Source organism: Carassius auratus, unplaced genomic scaffold (assembly GCF_003368295.1).
Source record: "Carassius auratus strain Wakin unplaced genomic scaffold, ASM336829v1 scaf_tig00002535, whole genome shotgun sequence".
In the NCBI taxonomy this organism is placed as follows: Eukaryota; Metazoa; Chordata; class Actinopteri; order Cypriniformes; family Cyprinidae; genus Carassius; species Carassius auratus.
This window is the reverse complement of record NW_020523456.1, coordinates 7,166-27,944: the sequence shown is the minus strand read 5'-3', so window position 1 is coordinate 27,944 and position 20,779 is coordinate 7,166. Positions and strand designations below refer to the sequence as shown.

At 38.3% G+C, this 20,779-nt stretch overlaps 1 protein-coding gene across 1 annotated transcript; it reads right to left on the bottom strand.

Annotated features, from left to right (window-relative positions):
- Window positions 1-817: 817 nt before the first annotated feature.
- LOC113069752 (uncharacterized) lies at window positions 818-20,513 on the bottom strand. Its single transcript, XM_026242869.1, has 9 exons — window positions 20,375-20,513; window positions 19,354-19,485; window positions 5,144-5,306; window positions 4,124-4,316; window positions 3,952-4,020; window positions 3,668-3,769; window positions 2,096-2,501; window positions 1,840-1,971; window positions 818-1,649 (listed from the first exon to the last, which is right to left on the bottom strand). Exons 1-9 carry the CDS (start codon window positions 20,433-20,435, stop codon window positions 1,483-1,485), a joined length of 1,425 nt encoding a protein of 474 aa, XP_026098654.1. The 5' UTR covers window positions 20,436-20,513; the 3' UTR covers window positions 818-1,482.
- Window positions 20,514-20,779: the final 266 nt, after the last annotated feature.

The following is a 20,779-nucleotide window of genomic DNA, read 5'->3' as shown; positions in this document are numbered from 1 at the left end:
CGTCCCAGTTACATTCTCTCCTCCCTCTTTACGTCCCCTTTACATTCTCTCCTCCCTCTTTACGTCCCCTTTACATTCTCTCCTCCCTCTTTACGTCCCCTTTACATTCTCTCCCCTTTTACGTCCTCTTTACATTCTCTCCTCCCTCTTTACGTCCCCTTTACATCTCTCCTCTCCTCCCTCTCTTACGTCCCCTTTACATTCTCTCTCCCTCTTTACATTCTCATTCTTCCCCTTTTACGTCCCCTTTACATTCTCTCCTCCCTCTTTACCTTTACATCTCCTCCTCTCTTTACGTCCCCTTTACATTCTCTCCTCCCTCTTTACGTCCCAGTTTACATTCTCTCCTCCCTCTTTACGTCCCTTTACATTCTCTCCTCCCTCTTTACGTCCCCTTTACATTTCCTCTTCCCCATTCTTCCCCTCCTTTTACGTCCCCTTTACATTCTCTCCTCCCTCTTTAGTCCCTTTCCAGTCCCTTACCGACCTTTACTCTCCTCCCTCTTTACTCCCCTTTACATTCTCCCCTCTTCCCTTCCCCTCTTTACGTCCCCTTTACATTCTCTCCTCCCTCTTTACGTCCCCTTTACATGCTGCTTCTACTTTACGTCCTTTAACGTCCCCCTTTACATTCTCTCTTCCCGCTTTACGTTTGTATTTAGGCTTATGTGTGAACTTTTATTTCTGTGTACAAACAGACACTTGTATCAAGCATGGCATTGTTATTGAATGAAAATGTCTCCGAAATATCTGTGTATTTGGAAAATAATGCATTTTTTCTACTTCAGCTGTGGTAAAGTATGCAACAGCACGAGCGTCTCTTAATTTTAATGTCTACACCTTTATCTTAATTTCTTTTAATTTAGCTCCATTTCTTACAAAAAGAGCATAATGTGCAAAGTGTTGAAGTGTTTGTGCCTCCCTACAAACCACCCTTTCTTTTAGGAGTCGTGATCCTGTTCCGCACATAATTTTTCACACCAGTCCATGTTCGCTGCTTCAAAGCTTCTGGCTCTGCATCACTACGGGAAGCAGAAAGTGTCTGACATCACATCTCAGTTTTCAGCTTCTCTCGTCTGCACACATTAACTCTCACCAATCAGTTACATCCAGCCATAGCCCATGTCCAGCACAGCTATTCACTCTTCCCTTTTTTATCATCTTTACATTCTCCCCTCCCTCTATGACAGAAATATCAAAAAGTTTAACATGACATTTCATCCAACTATATTGTAACTGAACAAAGAAAATTGACTCTTACTATCCTCTACTTCTTCATTAGCCTTCTTATACTCTAACTTTTCACTTTATATTCTGTTTCATTCCATCCACAAAATATTTCTACACCTTTATCCTCATTTCTTTTAATTTAGCTCCATTTCCTACAAAAAGAGCATAATGTGCAAAGTGTTGAAGTGTTTGTCCCTCCCTACAAACCACCCTTTCTTTTAAGAGTCGTGATCCTGTTCCGCACATAATTTTTCACACCAGTCCATGTTCGCTGCGTAAAGCTTCTGGCTCTGCGTGAATGCATCTTTCACAGTCTTGCTTACCAGGAACTTTGCATGTCTTGATGAAACTCATCATGTGTCTCTCTACTGCTTTTACCTCACTGTCCTCCCATTTCTTTTTTGGAGCATTTGAAGAACCTATGAAATAATTAAAAAGTAAATTCTCATTACACATTCTCATTACAACTAAATCGGTGAGTAAAGAGCAAATCAAGACTGTGTTCCCAATGCATAATTTTTTTTTTGAATTTGTCTGGATATTGCTGCATGGAGCCAATTCATGTTTATTTGATTATTGTTGTTTGTGCAATGTAGAGATTTTTCTTACCTTGATCCTCCTGTGAAACAGCTTGTTCAGATTGAACAGGTTGATCAGTCTGTACTGGTGCTGGTGTCTGAGATAGGTCACTGGAATCCTCCTCATCACTTGACATGGAATCACCTTGGGCCTCAAGTTGCTCTTAATAATTAATTAACGAAAAATGAACACTTTATTGCTTATACCTAGCATCTGTGACATGAATATATACATTGTTTTGTAAATATGTACAGCACAGATACACACGGAGCATGTATACTCATACCATTTGGGTCAATTTCAATGTCATCAAGTTTCTTTCCTTTGTAGTCAGACAGTGTTCCTTTCTCCATGGCAATTAGGACTTTACTCATTTTTGCCAGCTGCAGTGTTCCCTCTGGTAACCGATAATACTGTCTGTGGATTCGGATATCGTGACCAAGGAAATCAGCCAATTGGTCTGCTTCATTCTCATTAAGGTTAAGAATTTTAGACATGGTTGCTATGTGTTTCCTAAGCCTAGTTGATGACAGTGCTTCAGGGTTCTTTATGCCACATTCGCAAGCAGCTTTGTTGATGCACTCTCCTCCTCTGTAGGCAGGCGAGGATGATGAGGGCTGCACAGGCAAGGTTGAAGGTGACGTGGGTGACTTGGACTTTGGAGTGGCTACAGAAAAAAAGAGACTGGCCGCCTGGCCCACACGAAAACAAGGATAAATATCTGAAGGGCCTTAAATGTAGTCACACAATGCTGATGTTGTTAACATTAACAATTTGAGAACAAAGTATAGTTTGCACGGTTTGATGTGATATGATAATTGATAAGCGATTGTTAGATTTAAAGGTGGGGTATGTAATTCTCTTTTTTGTCCATTTTTTCAAAATCACTTGAAATCCTATTCCTAACCCACTTACAGCCACTGAGTTAGAAGCACTGAAATGAAAAGTAAGCAATTTAATCATCTGTGGAACAGGCAGGACTCGAAAAACTCCAGCCAATCATTTCCAAAACTACCTAGAATCATTAGACAGTAACTGCGTCAATCAAACGGTCGTACCATACCCCCTCCCCATCGTGTCCATGTTCTTCGAATGGGTGGAGTCAAAGGAAAGAAGGTAAGACCATAGGAGTTGTGTATTTTCAAAATCTCCCGGCCGTTTTGCAAATCACATACCCCACCTTTCATCAGCGCGATTTACTGCAATGCTTTTTTTCCCCTTAGTTGGTCAGAACAAAAGTGGATGTTACTTGTTCCAGTGTCATTTTCCAGTGAACATTCTTCTGTTGGTCATGACTCATACTTCCAAAAAGTATAATCTGTGATTGCAAATGACAGTATCCACGCCGACGCGATGTGATTGACAGCAGCGCGTTCTCCTCAAAACATTGGATTCATTCGCGCTGTGCCGTGTGAAAGCACAACCCATGTAAAGTTGATAATTCCACGAATGACTGCAATTGCAGATTTCGAACAGAAATGGTGACAAAGACGAAAAACTAGGACTGCAGCGTTAAATAATTTCTTGTTTGTTTTTTTTAATTGTGAGTACATAAATACATTTCAAATGACACGGGTGCTTGATGAAGTCGATATGCACCTACAAATCAACTTAAACCAAACCATTCTATGGTTTGCCAGCAATAAAGATATTTTCTATTTGAACACCTGAGCACCAGCTAATAGTGGTTGACTGTGTTGCGTGTTCATTATTTTGGGGGCGGAGCAATGAAGGGAGGGGTGTGTTTGTTTGGGTGTCGATTTCAAATATTAAGTGTTTCTCAGAAATCACTTATTGCATTTTTAACTAGCTGGCAGTAAACATCAGTAGATAGTTGCTGCATGTTTAAGATGGTTACCGTTTTATTCCTTGATGTTCTTGCTTTGCCTGACTGCTTATGAGGACCATTGCTGATTACCTTGTCCAGTTCAGGAGAGGAAACAGAAGCTACACAATGGGGCTAGATGTCAGAAAAGAAACCAGTGAATATCAAAATATCAGAATATTTGTAAAGGACAAAAAAACTTGTTAATGTTCATTCCTCTAGCTGTCCTATACTTTATATATCATTCCACACACAACTCTATGCTGAGAGAGTCAATAATATAGAATAATGATACAGATGTTTTAAAGTGGACTTACGGATTTATGCAGGCGCAAACTGCTGACTGGCTTTTTATCAGTGGATTCTGCTGATGCTTTATTCAAAGTCTTGAGAAATATGAGACCACAATCACATGGTAACTAATCAGAATTAGAGTAAAAAATTATCATGAATTACTGATCAATCTCTTTAGCATTTTATTGATAGTACCTTGACTCGCCATGGCCAATCTGAGTCTCCATAATTGTAAGTGATTTCCTCTCCTGGTAGAATGTCTCGTACAGCAAACAGACACAGGTGAGGTTTTCTGCTCACTTCAACAGTTCTCATTTTGCAAGTAGGATTTCTGGTCTCATCGTTTGCAAGTCTTCCCAAAGACGAGTCTTCTTTAGATGCATCCATGCTATAAAAACATAAAATGAACACTCAATACTTATAATCTTAGTATATATGCTAGACATGTACAGTTATTTTTACAAGTGGTTCTGAACCCCAGTCCTGGGAACCCACCGCTCTGCATATGCTGTATGTCTCGTGTTTTAATCCACCTGACTGAGATGAGGAGTTCATCATCAGAACATGGCTCTATGAACTCATCTGAGTGCATCAGGTGAAGGAGACATACAGAATCTGCAGAGGAGCGACCAGAACCACTGATCTATATGATAGTGTACTGCAATGTATGGTAATGTACAGCTCTCAGATAAAAGCATCTAAAAGTTACCATGTTGTTCTCTTTAGGGATTACAGGGGGAATTTTTTTTGATGACTCAAAGAAACTACACTCCGTACTCTATGTCAGTTCATGGTGAATTTGAAGTATTAGGGTGTGTTCACATCTGGCATGTTTTTTTAGGCTGTTAATGTGGTTCATCTGAATAAATGTGAAAGCTGCTATTTGAAACCTGGTGCGACCAAACAAGCGGACCGAGACGCTGAAGAGAAGGGTCTCAGTTGGCTTCCAAATGAACTCTGGTGCAGTTCAAATGAAATATGAACATAACATGGACCAGAGACATGTAAATAAACCAAAAACAGGAATATGTGACCCTAAAAAGGACAGACTGGTCAATCATAACTTAGGTTCAACGATAGAAATGCCAATCTGAACACCAAGCGTATCCAGACCAAAAGAAACGAGCGGACAGAACTACAGGCATGAACTAAGTATCTTACAGTTCCAGATATTTTAGCATACCTACTACATCAATCCAACAGTTCTGTACTCACCACCAATTTTTGCCATGCCACTGAAAATCAAACAGGAACGTGTTCTCAGCTTCAGTGTAGTGTTCAGTTCGGTCCAGACTCTCCTGTGAACTCAGAAGTTCACCTCTGTATTCAAGAACAAAATCACCTCTGAAAAAAGCTCCAGTGGTGAAAACTCCACGCCCTGAAGAGGAGAAATACATTAGCTTCAGTTTCTTTAATGTCAAATATTATTTTGATTCTTACTAAAAGTTCTCTACCATATGATGTACATTATATGATGTAGAAGGGAAATTACTGAAGGAAAATAGTCAGGCAGGCTAATCTCAAAGCATGCTTTGCTTTTAATACTTTTAAGACTCAAAATTATACAGTTAAAATTACATAAATTTTCTTACACAAACAATATGATCATGGCTATATATTGTTTAGAACAGAGTGCCGCAGTGATGACGTATTTTTACAGGCCAACCCGGTAGTTCACCTCACCTAGTTCCCTCCACAAAAACCTTATAGGATTTTAGAACCCTATAGAAAATCCATATCCTTGTGTAATATATATAATGTTTCTACATTCTTGTAATGTATGTTTGACTGATTGTGTGCCTTTATAAGTAAATCAGGTTAATGACGTCAAAAGCAAACCATTGTGTATTTCATATGTCATGTCACTTGTGATGTTAAATAAAGCCCAAGAGTATTCCAGAATATCAGTGGGAATCTTACAGACTCATATTCTCCTCTCATCCAGTATCGGATGCAGGATTTTGACTGTACCACCTCTGCATGAGATGAGAACACTTTTTAAGAGTTTCTTGGGTAGAGAAAACGCTTGCTCTCTCTGGATGTGCTTAAATCCACAATAAGGACACTTTCCTGTCACACATCACACATGCTCACTTCAATAAGCCACAGAACACAGGTTAAAGGGATAGTTTACCCAAAAATGAAATTTCTTTCAGTAATTACTCACCCTCAAGTTGTTCCAAACCCGTAAAACCTTCGTTCATCTTCGGAACACAAATTAAGATATTTTTGATGAAATCTGAGAGCTGGATCACTCCTCCATAGACTTCCAAGGGACTGAAACTTGTTGGCCCAGAAAAGTTATAAAAGAGATCGTTAATATAGTCCAAGTGACTACAGTGGCTCAGTCTTAAGTATATCAAGCAACGAGAATACTTTTTGTGCGCAAAAAATAAATAAAAATAACGACTTTATTCCACTATTCATTTCCTTCTCTCTGGGCCTCGAGTGAGTTCACGTAGTAAAACTGTGCAGTGCGTCTGTGTTGCACGTCACACGCATCACACACATGACCAGCGTCGGCCAATAGTGAGCCTACGTGGTGACGTGTAACACAGACCCACTGCGCAGTTTTACTACGTGAAAAAACTCGTGGCCCAAAGAGAAGGAAATGAATAGTGGAATAAAGTCATTATTTTTGTTGTTTTTTGCACACAAAAAGTATTCTCGTCGCTTGATAAACTTAAGACTGAGCCACTGTAGTCACTTGGACTATATTAACGATCTCTTTAATAACTTTTCTGGGCCAACAAGTTTCAGTCCCTTGGAAGCCTATGGAGGAGTGATCCAGCTCTCAGATTTCATCAAAAATATCTTAATTTGTGTTCCGAAGATGAACGAAGGTTTTACGAGTTTGGAACAACATAGACAAAATCTAGCTGTGTCGATTGGTTTATGCTTATGCCGTTTATGATTACCTTAGTCTGCGTTTACATGACCACCAGAACTGTTGGCTTATTATGCATAATTGGGTTATGTATGTGCAAATAAACATTGACTTTGGGTTGATGGAACCAGAAGTGCAAAAATGCAACTGCTTTGTTTTACTGTACGACGTACACACCTCCGCCGACTTGAGCTTGCAAAGTTACCGGAAGTCATTCATTTTCAATGGAAGCTGGCTTCTCTCAGCTGCAAGGAGCGTCAAATTCCTTGGCATGGCGTTTTGAGCGACTAGAGCGTCAATCTGAAAGTTCAAGTAGCTCAACTTTATGGTAATGAGCTATGTTCAGTGGCAAGCAGCAGCAAAACGGCAGCAAGCAATCGGAATATAGACGTCCTTCCCGCTGGCTGATTCCGGAGAAACATACGATGTAAACTTTCGTTCCTACCAAAACATTAGTTCTATCAACACGCTATCAAACTGTGTCCAGCCTGAAGTTCCGCTGGACGTACCTCTCGTCATCGAGCCGCAGCTGCTGCACCAGCCGGTGATACTCTCCGAATTGATAACGGCCCTGGAGGGTGTCATGAACCCAAAATCTCCGAGTCCGATGTCTTCTCAAGCAGCACCAAACACAGCAACTTCACGATTATCCGACAGTGATACACATTTGAGAATGAGCTCAACTTATTTGAAATATTTACGAGCGCTCGTTTTAAGCGGGAATGCAATTAATTTGCTCACGGTAACACCAATTTGACCAATTACATTAAAGTAAATATAATATTAATATAACAATAATAGCTAATTGAGTCACGTGACACGATGCGAAAGGAGGCTGAGTAACAGCGAGCTCCGCTTCAATCTGCTTAGTTTATCCTATCATTCACTTTGTTCCGATGAAAGTTTTTGTGATTTGGGTATCTAAGTGATATTTGAACAAGACAATGTCAAAAAACTCGAAATCCTCGGCCTGTGGGGACATTAAAAAGCACTTACGTTCACACGCGCCCGATGCGTCTCAGGATCAAGATGGCCGAGGCCCAGCCGAGCCTGAAACGGTCTCGGAGTCTCTTGCTGAGAAACACGACATCGCCAACATTTACACGATCCTGACAAAAATATCCGGTGACATGGATGGTATTACGGAGATACGGAAAACTACCGCGTCGATGGAGGCTAAATTATCCGCTCTCATCACAAGGCTGGACGAGGTGGAAAAACGAGTGGAGTTTTTGGAAGGATCCGAGAAAGAACTAAAAGCTAATCCACCTGCCAGTAAAGTCGAGCTGGATCAGTTATGGGACAAAATTGAAGATATGGAAAATCGCAGCAGACGCAACAATATTCGTATCGTCGGAATTCCGGAAGGCAAAGAAGGCCAGGATATGGTGAAGTTTCTGGACGGCATTATTCCGCCTCTGATTGATCGGTCGGACCGGCATTTAGAGATAGAACGCGCGCACAGATCCCCCAGTCAACGTCCCAACTCGACTGACAAACCCCGGCCTATACTGGCAAGATTTCTACGTTCTGCCGACAGGGACTTTGTGCTTCGTGCAGCCAGGAATAAAGGTAGTCTAAGCTGGGAAAACAACAATATAATGGTCTTCCCGGACTTCGCCAGATCTACTCAGCTGAAGAGAGAGCGTTTTAAGGAGTGTAAAAAAATTCTCCACACGAAAAAGGTGAGCTTCGCGCTTCTGTATCCTGCTAAACTGAGAATCGAAGCAAGGGACGGCCGCAGGACTTTCACATGCCCGCGACAGGCTATGGCTTTCATTGAAAAAATGGAGTAACGTTGTCACTGCCTTTTCCTTATCCCTCTTTTTATTTTTATTTATTTTTTATTTTATTTTTTTATTTTTTATTTTTATTTTATATATATATTTATTTATTTATTTTTCTCGTCCTCACCACCGCTGATGGGAGTTTATTGTCTTTCATTGGATAAGTTATTGTAGAAGCAGACTCTTCACGGAGCACCTCCTGATCAAGAGCCACGGACCTCTGGATCATTGTGAGATGGACTTTAGATAAGGTTAAGCGCACTGTTCAGGTTCAGCGCACCTTTTCTTTTTCTTTTCTATGGGTTGTTTGGGGCTTTAAGGTCATATTATTGCTTAGTTATGTTTCAGAGAAACTGGGCTTGGCTATATTTGTTACTGTTTATGAAGAATGTCACTTTCTGATTTAGACAAATTATCTTTTTGTACTTGGAACGTGAATGGGTTGGGGCATCATATTAAAAGGAGGAAGGTGGTGTCTGTACTTAGGCGGAACAGATTTGATATTATATTTTTACAAGAAACACATCTTGCTAACCAGGAAGCTGAGAAACTGGGCAGGGCAGTCGGAGGATTTGTGTTCTGCAGTGAAGGGTCAAGTAGTAGTAGGGGGGTAATGATTTTAGTTAAAAAACATCTACAATTTAGATTGGTTAAACAAATGAATGATACAATAGGAAGAGTTATTATGGTCTGGGCTGAAATCCAGGGCCAAAATATACTGTTGGCAAATGTTTACGCACCCAATCTTGATGATCACAATTTTTTTATAGATTTGGAATCAAAGATGCAAGCAACTAGGAATCACTACGAGATTGTTCTGGGTGGAGACTTTAATTTATTAATGGACCCTGTTCTTGATCATAGTGGCTCAAAAGTTTGTACTACACCTAAAGCTAGAATGGTGCTACAAAGGATGTGTAAATATTTAGGCCTTACTGATATTTGGAGACTCCTGAATCCACAAGGGAGAGATTATACTTTTTTTTCAAATGCACATAATATTTTTTCTAGAATTGATTTTTTTCTTCTGTCAAGATCACTTATCCCATCTGTAATTACATGTAACATAGGAAACATCTTAGTTTCAGACCATGCCTGGGTGGGTTTGCAGATGAAACCTTATATTGAGAGGAAAAAAACATTCAGATGGCGTTCCCTTTTACAAATTCCAGCATTTAAACAAATGTTAAAAACAGAAATTAATAATTACGTAGATACTAATTGGGCATCTGTGTCCTCAGTTGGTCTGGCATGGGATGCACTTAAGGCAGTTATTAGAGGTCGTGTAATTCAATACGCGAGCTTTTACAAAAAGCTTAAAGAAAAAGAAATTTCGGAATTGGAAAATAATATAAAAAAAGCTGAAACAAAGATGAAACGTCATACGACACCTAGTGGCCTCAGGGAATTAACGCAACTAAAATATAGATATAATAACATTTTGTCTCAAAAGATGGAGTTTCTGTTATTTAGAGCAAGACAGACCTACTTTGAGTCAGGGGATAAGGCAGGCAAACTTTTAGCCAATTATATTAAACACAAGGAGTCCTCAACAATTATTGCAGCTGTCAGAGCTCCTGGAGGAGAGTTTTTTACTGCTGCTACAGATATAAACAAGCAGTTTAAAGATTTTTACATTGACCTTTATAAATCTACATCCTCGTCAACTAACGAGGAAATTAGTGATTTCCTGGAGCCACTAGACCTTCCTCAATTATCAAGTGAGCAGAAGGAATTTCTTGACTTAGATATAACGTTGGAGGAAATAATGGAGGTTATCAAAGCATTGCCTACAGGGAAAGCTCCTGGACCAGATGGCTTTGTCGCCGAGTTCTTTAAGGATCTGGTTTCAGAACTGGCTCCGTTAATGTTAGAAGTCTTTATGGAGGCACTTCAGAGGGGTGAATTGCCACAAACAATGTCACAAGCTGTCATTAGCCTTATACTTAAAAAGGACAAAGATGCAAGTGATTGTAAAAGCTACCGCCCAATATCACTGATCCAATTGGATACTAAAATTTTGTCAAAGATTCTAGCTAATCGCTTAAACAAAGTTATTTCATCGCTCATACATGTGGATCAAGTAGGCTTCATTATTGGTCGAAGTCCTTCTGATAATATTCGAAGGTTTATTGACATCTGGTGGTCAGTAATGGAGGAACAAATCCCAATTGCAGCCATTTCATTAGATGCGGAAAAGGCTTTCGACATGGTAGAGTGGCATTACCTTTTCAAAATTCTAGAAGTTTATGGTTTTGGCAATACATTCATTAGATGGATTAAATTACTTTATAAACAACCCTTGGCTACAGTGCAAACCAACGGTCTGATGTCAGAGTATTTTTCTCTGGGCAGAGGAACCCGACAAGGCTGTCCCCTTTCCCCATTGTTGTTCTGTCTAGCTTTGGAACCATTAGCCGCTTCCATAAGAAAAAATAGCGATTTTCCCGGAGTCATAGCAGGGGGAGAAGTACACAAGCTTATGCTTTATGCCGATGACATTTTATTGTTTGTTTCTGATCCCAGCAGATCTATACCCTGCCTCCTTAGTACAATCGACTCGTTCTCTAAGTTTTCTGGCTATAGGGTGAATTGGTCGAAAACTGAAGCTCTTGCACTAACTGCTTTTTGCCCATCAACAGCCTTTCACCCTGGCATATTCCAATGGCCCAAGTTAGGTTTAAGATACTTAGGCATTCTATTTCCCCCTGACTTTAAGGAATTAGTTAGAGTTAACTTTGATCCCTTAATGAAAAAAATCTCATGTGATATGGAGAGGTGGGCTCCACTCCTCTTGTCACTGGCTGGGAAAGTCAATGTAATTAAAATGAGTTGTACACCCAAACTTAATTACTTATTACAGTCACTCCCAATACAAATACCTCTTTCATATTTTAAACAGTTTGATAGAATTTGTAAGAATTTTATTTGGAACGGTAAGCGGCCCCGATTACATTCCAATAAGTTACAGAGGCCCGTAGAAAAAGGTGGTCTAGGGCTGCCCAATGTATTGTATTATTATTACGCTTTTAGTCTTAGACACTTGGCTCACTGGTCACTTCCCCCTGAGCGAGCCCCCCCTTGGTACAAGATTGAACAGTCTGCTTTGCCATCCATTTCGCTTTTACAAAGCATATCCATTAAACTGGTTGGAAAGGTAAAAAAGCATCCAATTATTTCACACTTAAATGCGATATGGTTAAAGATCTCTCGTCTGCATAGTTTTAACCCCTATTTAAATGTTAGCTCAAGCATCTGGCTGAATCCAAAACTGTGTATTAATAAAGCTCCCTTTCTTTGGAAAGACTGGGCGAAGAAGGGTCTTGTCAATCTAGGAGATCTTTATGAAAATGGTAGTTTGAAGTCATTTGAGTGTATCCAGCAGCAATACAATGTACCTCGATCTCAGTTTTTCCGATATTTACAACTACGACATCTACTATGTGAAACTTTCGGTTCCACTACCCAGCTTCCTGAGTTAGCAGATGCCCATTGTAGGATTTTTTCATTATACGGGAAGGGTCATGAAGCATCTATGTACTACTCGTGGTTGATTCAAAACATTGGTGAAGCAAATTCTCAAGCGCTTAAGAAAATATGGGAAAGGGATCTGAACATTATATTAGATGATAAAGAGTGGCAGGGAATTTTAAAGAATGCTAAAATGGCTTCGAGGGATGCCAGAATACGTCTTATACAGTTTAAGATTGTACATCGGTTTTACTGGACCCCTTCCAGATTGTTTAAACTTGGGTTAAAGGATACACCTTTGTGTTGGAGATGTAAGGCTGAGACTGGTGATTTAGCTCATGCCCTGTGGTCCTGCATAAAAGTTCAAGATTTTTGGAAAAGAGTTCAGGAACACATATGTTTAATCTTAGACCTCCAGGTCTTACTATGTCCTAAGCTTTTTATATTAGGTGGCTGGATAAATAATGATATAATAAACGCCGGCACAAAATCCTGGATTCAAACTAGTCTATTGATTGGCAGACAAATTATTCTCCGGAGCTGGAAATCAGAAGACGCCCCCTCTTTTCAAGAATGGGTAGCTGAACTCTCAAGAGTGGCTGCATATGAAAAAATGTCATATAAGCAGAGGGACAACTTAAAATTGTATTTTAAAAAATGGTCCAAGTACTTAATCTATTTGGAAGTGGAGCATGTGAATAGCATGTTTTGATTGTGACACTGTAAAGACTACATTTTATTTAATTTTTTTTTAAATTGTTATTTCCACTCCTTTTTCTTTACACAATGTTGATTGTGTGGTTCGTCTAATGTTAGCCAAGGAATGACCTTAAAGCCATCATTAGGGAATAGTTCGGGTGGTTAGTTAAGGAAAAAAAAAAAAAAAAAAAAAAAAAAATCAGATTCTGAATGGTATTCTGTATTCTATCCTGTCATTTGCATGAGAATCAATAAAATTGTTAATCTCAAAAAACAATAATAGCTAATTATTCTTTTCTTCCCAAACAAATGTGACCAAAACGGTTATAATAATTCTGTCATTATAAATGGTTTCTTCAGTGTATTGCTTGTTTTTTCTGTTTATTACATTTTATGTTGTGACACTTCTCTTCTCCATGCTATGTCAGAGCGGCCAAAGCGTCAACAAGCTTCCCCGTACTTTTTGACAAGCGTCCTTGACAGGGCGGCCAGAGCTTCTTTGCAGCTCAAGTCGGCGGCTGTGTGTACGTACAGTTAGGGCTCATGCCAGCAGAACTCTATTCAGGAATCTGGACTGCACAATAAAAAATATATATATTTATAAAGTACTGTTTAACTTGTGGCCTAACAACCATATGACTTGCCTTACATTAAATTCTCAGTTTTGTAGATTAACATTATTACTAGGGCTGGGCGATAAAATGATAATGATAATTATCACGATATAATTTCTCGATAAAACGATATCCAGAGTTCGATAAATGTTCGATAATGTTTATGCGCCAAAAGCGGAACCGAACTCATTTGACCCACGCGCCGCACGGACCGTTTATCCGCTCAGCTCAAAGTCCAAACGGCAGTGCAGCATGACTCGCGAGCTCACTAGAGCAGATGAGTTTACTCTGATCGGTCTCTGTCATCAGATCCAGTGAGAAGCGCTTGACTTCAGCCAAGAACACACGTTTCAGTGATTTAAACCAGTTTAAAGGCCGATTAAACCGCGCTGACAAACAGGAGAAACACTGTGGTCAGTCAGAAGGCTTCTTTGTCTACAAATTCCCACCATTTACTACGGATTTACTGTAACCTTAGCCTAATAATATTAACTGCACCATGAAATGTGGGATATACAGTATTGTTCAAAATAATAGCAGTACAATGTGACTAACCAGAATAATCAAGGTTTTTCGTATATTTTTTATTGCTACGTGGCAAACAAGTTACCAGTAGGTTCAGTAGATTGTCAGAAAACAAATGAGACCCAGCATTCATGATATGCACGCTCTTAAGGCTGTGCAATTGGGCAATTAGTTGAATTAGTTGAAAGGGGTGTGTTCAAAAAAATAGCAGTGTGGCATTCAATCACTGAGGTCATCAATTTTGTGAAGAAACAGGTGTGAATCAGGTGGCCCCTATTTAAGGATGAAGCCAACACTTGTTGAACATGCATTTGAAAGCTGAGGAAAATGGGTCAGTCAAGACATTGTTCAGAAGAACAGCGTACTTTGATTAAAAAGTTGATTAGAGAGGGGAAAACCTATAAAGAGGTGCAAAAAATGATAGGCTGTTCAGCTAAAATGATCTCCAATGCCTTAAAATGGAGAGCAAAACCAGAGAGACGTGGAAGAAAACGGAAGACAACCATCAAAATGGATAGAAGAATAACCAGAATGGCAAAGGCTCAGCCAATGATCACCTCCAGGATGATCAAAGACAGTCTGGAGTTACCTGTAAGTACTGTGACAGTTAGAAGACGTCTGTGTGAAGCTAATCTATTTTCAAGAATCCCCCGCAAAGTCCCTCTGTTAAAAAAAAGGCATGTGCAGAAGAGGTTACAATTTGCCAAAGAACACATCAACTGGCCTAAAGAGAAATGGAGGAACATTTTGTGGACTGATGAGAGTAAAATTGTTCTTTTTGGGTCCAAGGGCCAGAGGCAGTTTGTGAGACGACCCCCAAACTCTGAATTCAAGCCACAGTACACAGTGAAGACAGTGAAGCATGGAGGTGCAAGCATCATGATATGGCCATGTTTCTCCTACTATGGTGTTGGGCCTATTTATCGCATACCAGGGATCATGGTTAGCATGTCTAGATAATAAGAAACTGGTTGGTGCTGTTTTAATTGATTTTACAGCAGCCTTTGATGTCATTGACCATGATATTCTTATGGCTAAACTAAAATGTTATGGTTTTTCATTGACAGCCCTTAATTGGATGGGAAGCTATCTTTCTAATAGAAAACAGAGAGTGTTTTATAATGGATCTTTTTCAGATGCTAAAAATACTTATTGTGGTGTTCCACAAGGAAGTTGCTTAGGTCCTTTATTGTTTTCTATTTTTATAAATGATTTACCATATGTTGTTAATAATGCTAATATAGTTATGTATGCAGATGACTCTACAATGTTTTCTGCAGCACATTCTTCAGCTGAACTAAAGAAAAATTTGAGTGATGAGCTTTTAACAATTTCTAAATGGGTTCAAATTAACAAATTAATTTTAAATATAGAAAAAACTAAATGCATAATTTTTAGCCAAAAATACAATATTTCTAGGGCTGCAGATTTGAATTTATTTATTGATGGGACGCCAGTGGAACAAGTAACAGATGTTACTTTGTTGGGCGTGGTACTTGACAATACATTGTCCTGGTCCAAACATATAGATCATATAGTAAGCAGCATGGGTAAAGGTATAGCAGTAGCCAGGAAATGTTCTGCATTTATTTCGTCTTTGGTTTTAAAAGATGTGGTGCAGTCAATAGTTTTATCGCATCTTGAGTACTGCCCTATAATTTGGTCAAGTGCATCAGAAAAGCACTTAAAAAAACTTCAGATTGTTCAGAATAGAGCAGCTAGGTTGGTGCTCCATTATCAATTTCAGGCCAGTGTTGCTGATATGCATAGAAAATTATCATGGCTTTTAGTGAAGGACAAATTACATTTACGAGTGTTGGTATATTTTTATAAGGTAATCAAGTATCACACACCATGTTTTTTCTTTGAAAAGCTTGTATATGTTGGTTTTAGACACGATCATAAAACACGTCAAGTGAGTAAGTCTCAACTGTTTTTACCATGTCCACAATCAAATTTGCTGAAAAAGACTGTATTTTATCGTGGCTCTGCTGCTTGGAATGTTGTTCCTATAAATATACGTAAAAGTAATTCAACACATGTGTTTAAAAGAAATTGTGTAAACATGTTGTTAAAGGTATAGACGTACTTCTGCTTGTGCTGCTACTATTAATATGTATGGGTATAGTTTTGTGATGTGACTGGATTAGCAATTGTATTTTTGTTATTATTTTATTTGTTTGAATGATTTTTTTGTATTGTGCAACTCTGTGGACCCCAGGAAGATTAGCAACCACTTTGTGGAAGCTAATGGGGATCCAAATTAACAATAAACAATAAACAATGGATCAGTTTGCATATGTTAAAATACTTGAAGAGGTCATGTTGCCCTATGCTGAAGAGGACATGCCCTTGAAATGGTTGTTTCAACAAGACAATGACCCAAAACACACTAGTAAACGGGCAAAGTCTTGGTTCCAAACCAACAAAATTAATGTTATGGAGTGGCCAGCCCAATCTCCAGACCTTAATCCAATTGAGAACTTGTGGGGTGATATCAAAAATGCTGTTTCTGAAGCAAAACCAAGAAATGTGAATGAATTGTGGAATGTTGTTAAAGAATCATGGAGTGGAATAACAGCTGAGAGGTGCCACAAGTTGGTTGACTCCATGCCACACAGATGTCAAGCAGTTTTAAAAAACTGTGGTCATACAACTAAATATTAGGTTAGTGATTCACAGGATTGCTAAATCCCAGAAAAAAAAAATGTTTGTACAAAATAGTTTTGAGTTTGTACAGTCAAAGGTAGACACTGCTATTTTTTTGAACACACCCCTTTCAACTAATTCAACTAATTGCCCAATTGCACAGCCTTAAGAGCGTGCATATCATGAATGCTGGGTCTCATTTGTTTTCTGACAATCTACTGAACCTACTGGTAACTTGTTTGCCACGTAGCAATAAAAAATATACTAAAAACCTTGATTATTCTGGTTAGTCACATTGTACTGCTATTATTTTGAACAATACTGTACATATTGGATTGTTTTATATTATTACAGTTGTTTTCAGTCGCTAACAAGCATTTGTCCAAGCAGTTGTCACATTTTCAAAACTCTAAACACAATTAGCACAGCATCTGTCTATTGTGGCCATACCATTCACACATTTCATGTCGTTTTTACACAATATGGAGTCATTGAACACATTTCCACAATGCTTACATTTTCTGAACAGACAAGCTATACCTCCCAACAAAATTATGGATCGTTTTTGTAGTATTTACAAATGTTAACACACAACATCCCACCATAGCAAAAACAATGTTCCAAACCTTAGATACAGTATAAAAAAAATCTGCTTCTGCAATGATATCAGTTCAAAAACAATTTATCTTAGCTGATTTATGTTGTGTAAATTGGGCCAACCACAGCTGATTCCAATCTGGCTTAGACTCAATTGCAGGGGTTATTTTTTTCTATTACATTGACACTTATACAATAAAGGGAGGACTTTGAAGAGTGATATTTTTGGAAACAGAAACAGAAAAAGACAAACACTAATGTATGGACGAGGAAGGGTAAGAGCAAGGGCCCAGTGAGAGGAGCAGGAGCAGTGAACAGTGAGAAGAGCGGGAGCAGTGAGAGATGCTGGAGCAGTGAGAGGAGCGGGAGCAGTGAACAGTGAGAGGAGCAGTGAGAGGAGCAGTGAGAGGAGCGGGAGCAGTGAGAGGAGCAGTGAGAGATGCAGTGAGATATGCAGTGAGAGGAGCAGGAGCAGTGAGAGGAGCAGTGAGAGATGCAGTGAGATATGCAGTGAGAGGAGCAGGAGCAGTGAGAGGAGCAGGAGCAGTGAGAGATGCAGTGAGATATGCAGTGAGAGGAGCAGGAGCAGTGAGAGGAGCGGGAGCAGTGAACAGTGAGAGGAGCAGGAGCAGTGAGAGGAGCAGTGAGAGGAGCAGGAGCAGTGAGAGATGCAGTGAGATATGCAGTGAGAGGAGCAGGAGCAGTGAACAGTGAGAGGAGCAGGAGCAGTGAGAGATGCAGTGAGATATGCAGTGAGAGGAGCAGGAGCAGTGAGAGGAGCAGTGAGAGATGCAGTTTTTTTTTTTTTACCCCCCCCCTCCTTTTTTTATCTGGGCTTTTTGCTGTTGTTGTTTTTTGTTCAGAATGCTCTTATGTGTTTCATGGATATTTTGTTCACTGTAAGCAATACTGTCAAACCTTTTCTGTTCTATCATACCGTGTTTCTACTGTACCTCCTGCAGTAAACAGTAAAGGAAAAATAGCTTTTTACTGGAATGCTTTTGAATGTAAACATTACTGTACATTTGGACATACAGTTCCTAACCAAGGCATTTAGTGTAAAACAGTGAATTGCATGTTTTGCATGCAAATACCTGTAAAACTGAGACTGAAAAGTCTATGCAGTTTTTGTAATGTCAACAATAGCCAGTATTTTGAAACCTGGTGTACTTTGATTGACTGCATGTACCTTTTGAGGTGAAAACAAGTGTTATTCTTTGACAGAATAATTTAATTTTGAGTCAGATTTCCAGTGTTTTGGTAAAGTTGGTGTGTGCAGAGAAAGATGTGTTCTGTTTTGAAATGAAGATTTAGTATAAATTTAACAAAATGTGTTTTTGAGAAAAAAATTATCCATTTGGCTAATTGTGTTTTGTAGGTGTGAGTCTGTGTTAAGAGTTTAGAAAAAGTATCTAAAGTATGGTTAAGCCCTTGTTAGCGATTGAAAAAAACTGTAATGTAGACAATGTATTAAAGGATTAATAAAATAGTTACAGTATTTGGTTTTGTGGTTATCATGATCTAAATGCATGATACTGGATGACCAATGGTTAATTTTAATAAAACTCAAACAGTCAGAATATTACATTTTACCAAATAAAATTGAGGTCGTTTTAAAAGATGTTACTGTTTTTGTTAATGAACATAAATTTTACATAGTAAATCTGCTCCTAACTGAATCTAATACTGCTGCAAATCATTGTCAAATATGCATTTTGAGACAAAATATATCTAATATTAATATTGCTGCCTGCACTGTAAACTGTGCTGAAGATCCGTGCCATCAAAGTCAGGCAACACAAACCTGTTTCAAGACTTGAAACAATATCCCCCATTAGCACATCCAGGAACTAAGAAATACATTTTCCAATAAATATATTTATTTTGTTAAGGAAAAATAACAAATGTTTGAATGTTCTACCTCAGATTTGTGAAATGTTCACCTGTTTGGCAAGTGTTTGTCATGATATGTTCTGACAATAAAGAGTAGTTTAAAACCACAATTAATGCTCTGGTTTCTACAACTTTCACTTAGGAGCAAATATCTGCCTTTAAACTTGAAAGAAATAAAGATTTGACATTTATTGTGATAATTAACGATATCGACTAATATAAAACAATTATCGTGATAACTTTTTTGCCATATCCCCCAGCCCTAGTTATTAGTTACTAAACTGCTTAGTCATTTATACTTGCCTTTATATTTGCTGATGAACTGCTCTCGAAGCCCAGGCTTGTCAGTTTTACAGGTAATGTGATGCTCAGCGTCCTGCAGAGGTTTCCTACGTCTTTTATTTCCCAGCATGGCGACTTTCTTTCTTGAAATGACTGGAAAAAATAAATACAAATAAATATAAGGTGAATGAAATAAACAAGCATATTTTAAAAAATCCTGTTGATCTTACTGGAATTGTTCACCAAAAACACACATAATTAACATACTAATACTCATATCCAAACCGGTGTTGTGTTTTTCTGTGGAACAAATCTTTATATTATATATATTTTTTTTTTAATGGAAATGTCATTAATGCCAAAAACCATTGGTTCTTGTGTGTCTTGTAACCACAATTGATGTCAATCTATATTTGATTTAAGAGCTAAAGTATATGGGAGATTTTCAGTCAATAACCAGCTAGATTTATATGGACTATTTTTAATGTGCTTTTTGTCTGCTTTGGAGCTTGAAACAAAATACAAATATTATAAAGTATCAATTCATGGTCATTGTGCAAAAAAATCTCAGTGAAGATAAATTATTAAAATAAAACATTCCACTAAAAAACCAATTCGGGGGCAAATAATGTAATAATGTATTACATAAAATATAATATATAAAATAATTATATTAAAAAATGAGAATGAATTATTTCAAATTACTGTTGATATTTTACAACACTTTTGAGAAAAACAATGATTTAGTAAACTACCACTGACTCGGTTGTCTTGATTACTTTGTAGAACCTAAAGTACTATTATATGAAAAATAACAAAATTATATTTAATAGTCAATTTTATATATACAATTTGTTTTCATTATTGCAACAAATCATCAAATGACACAGGCTTAGAAGCAAACTCAAATACAATCGAGAAGTAAATAAAACCCTATTACAAAAAATAATTAAACCACTAAAATAAACATACATCGTACTATATTTCATATTACACAATGTATTTAGTTATCATGCATTTTCAGGACAAGTCTTGATCTCACCTTTCCTCCTGGTGGGTTGTTTGTCGTCTGTTTCGCGCGTTCCATCGTCACGTGTCTGCATTTCCCGGGAAAACACCACCGTCGCTGACTTGCGTAAATGACGTAGTTACGTATTTGGATTTCACGTTGAAATTGTGACTACATTTATTTGGCCTAATAGAAAATTATCTGGTGGCAATGATATTTGTTTTAACCACAGTACTGTTTCTTCAAACTTAAAAAAAAAAATGTGATGAAGTTAGTCTTTCTAGTGGACAGAGCACATGATCACTTTTTAACCGAGCACCCACCTCAAACTACGAACCAGTGCGCATGTCCGTACAAGCACTGGTTTAAAAGAGCAAAAAGTACCCGGTGTGCACTCATTTTTATAAAATAACTCCACATCATAAAGTTTTTAAGAGA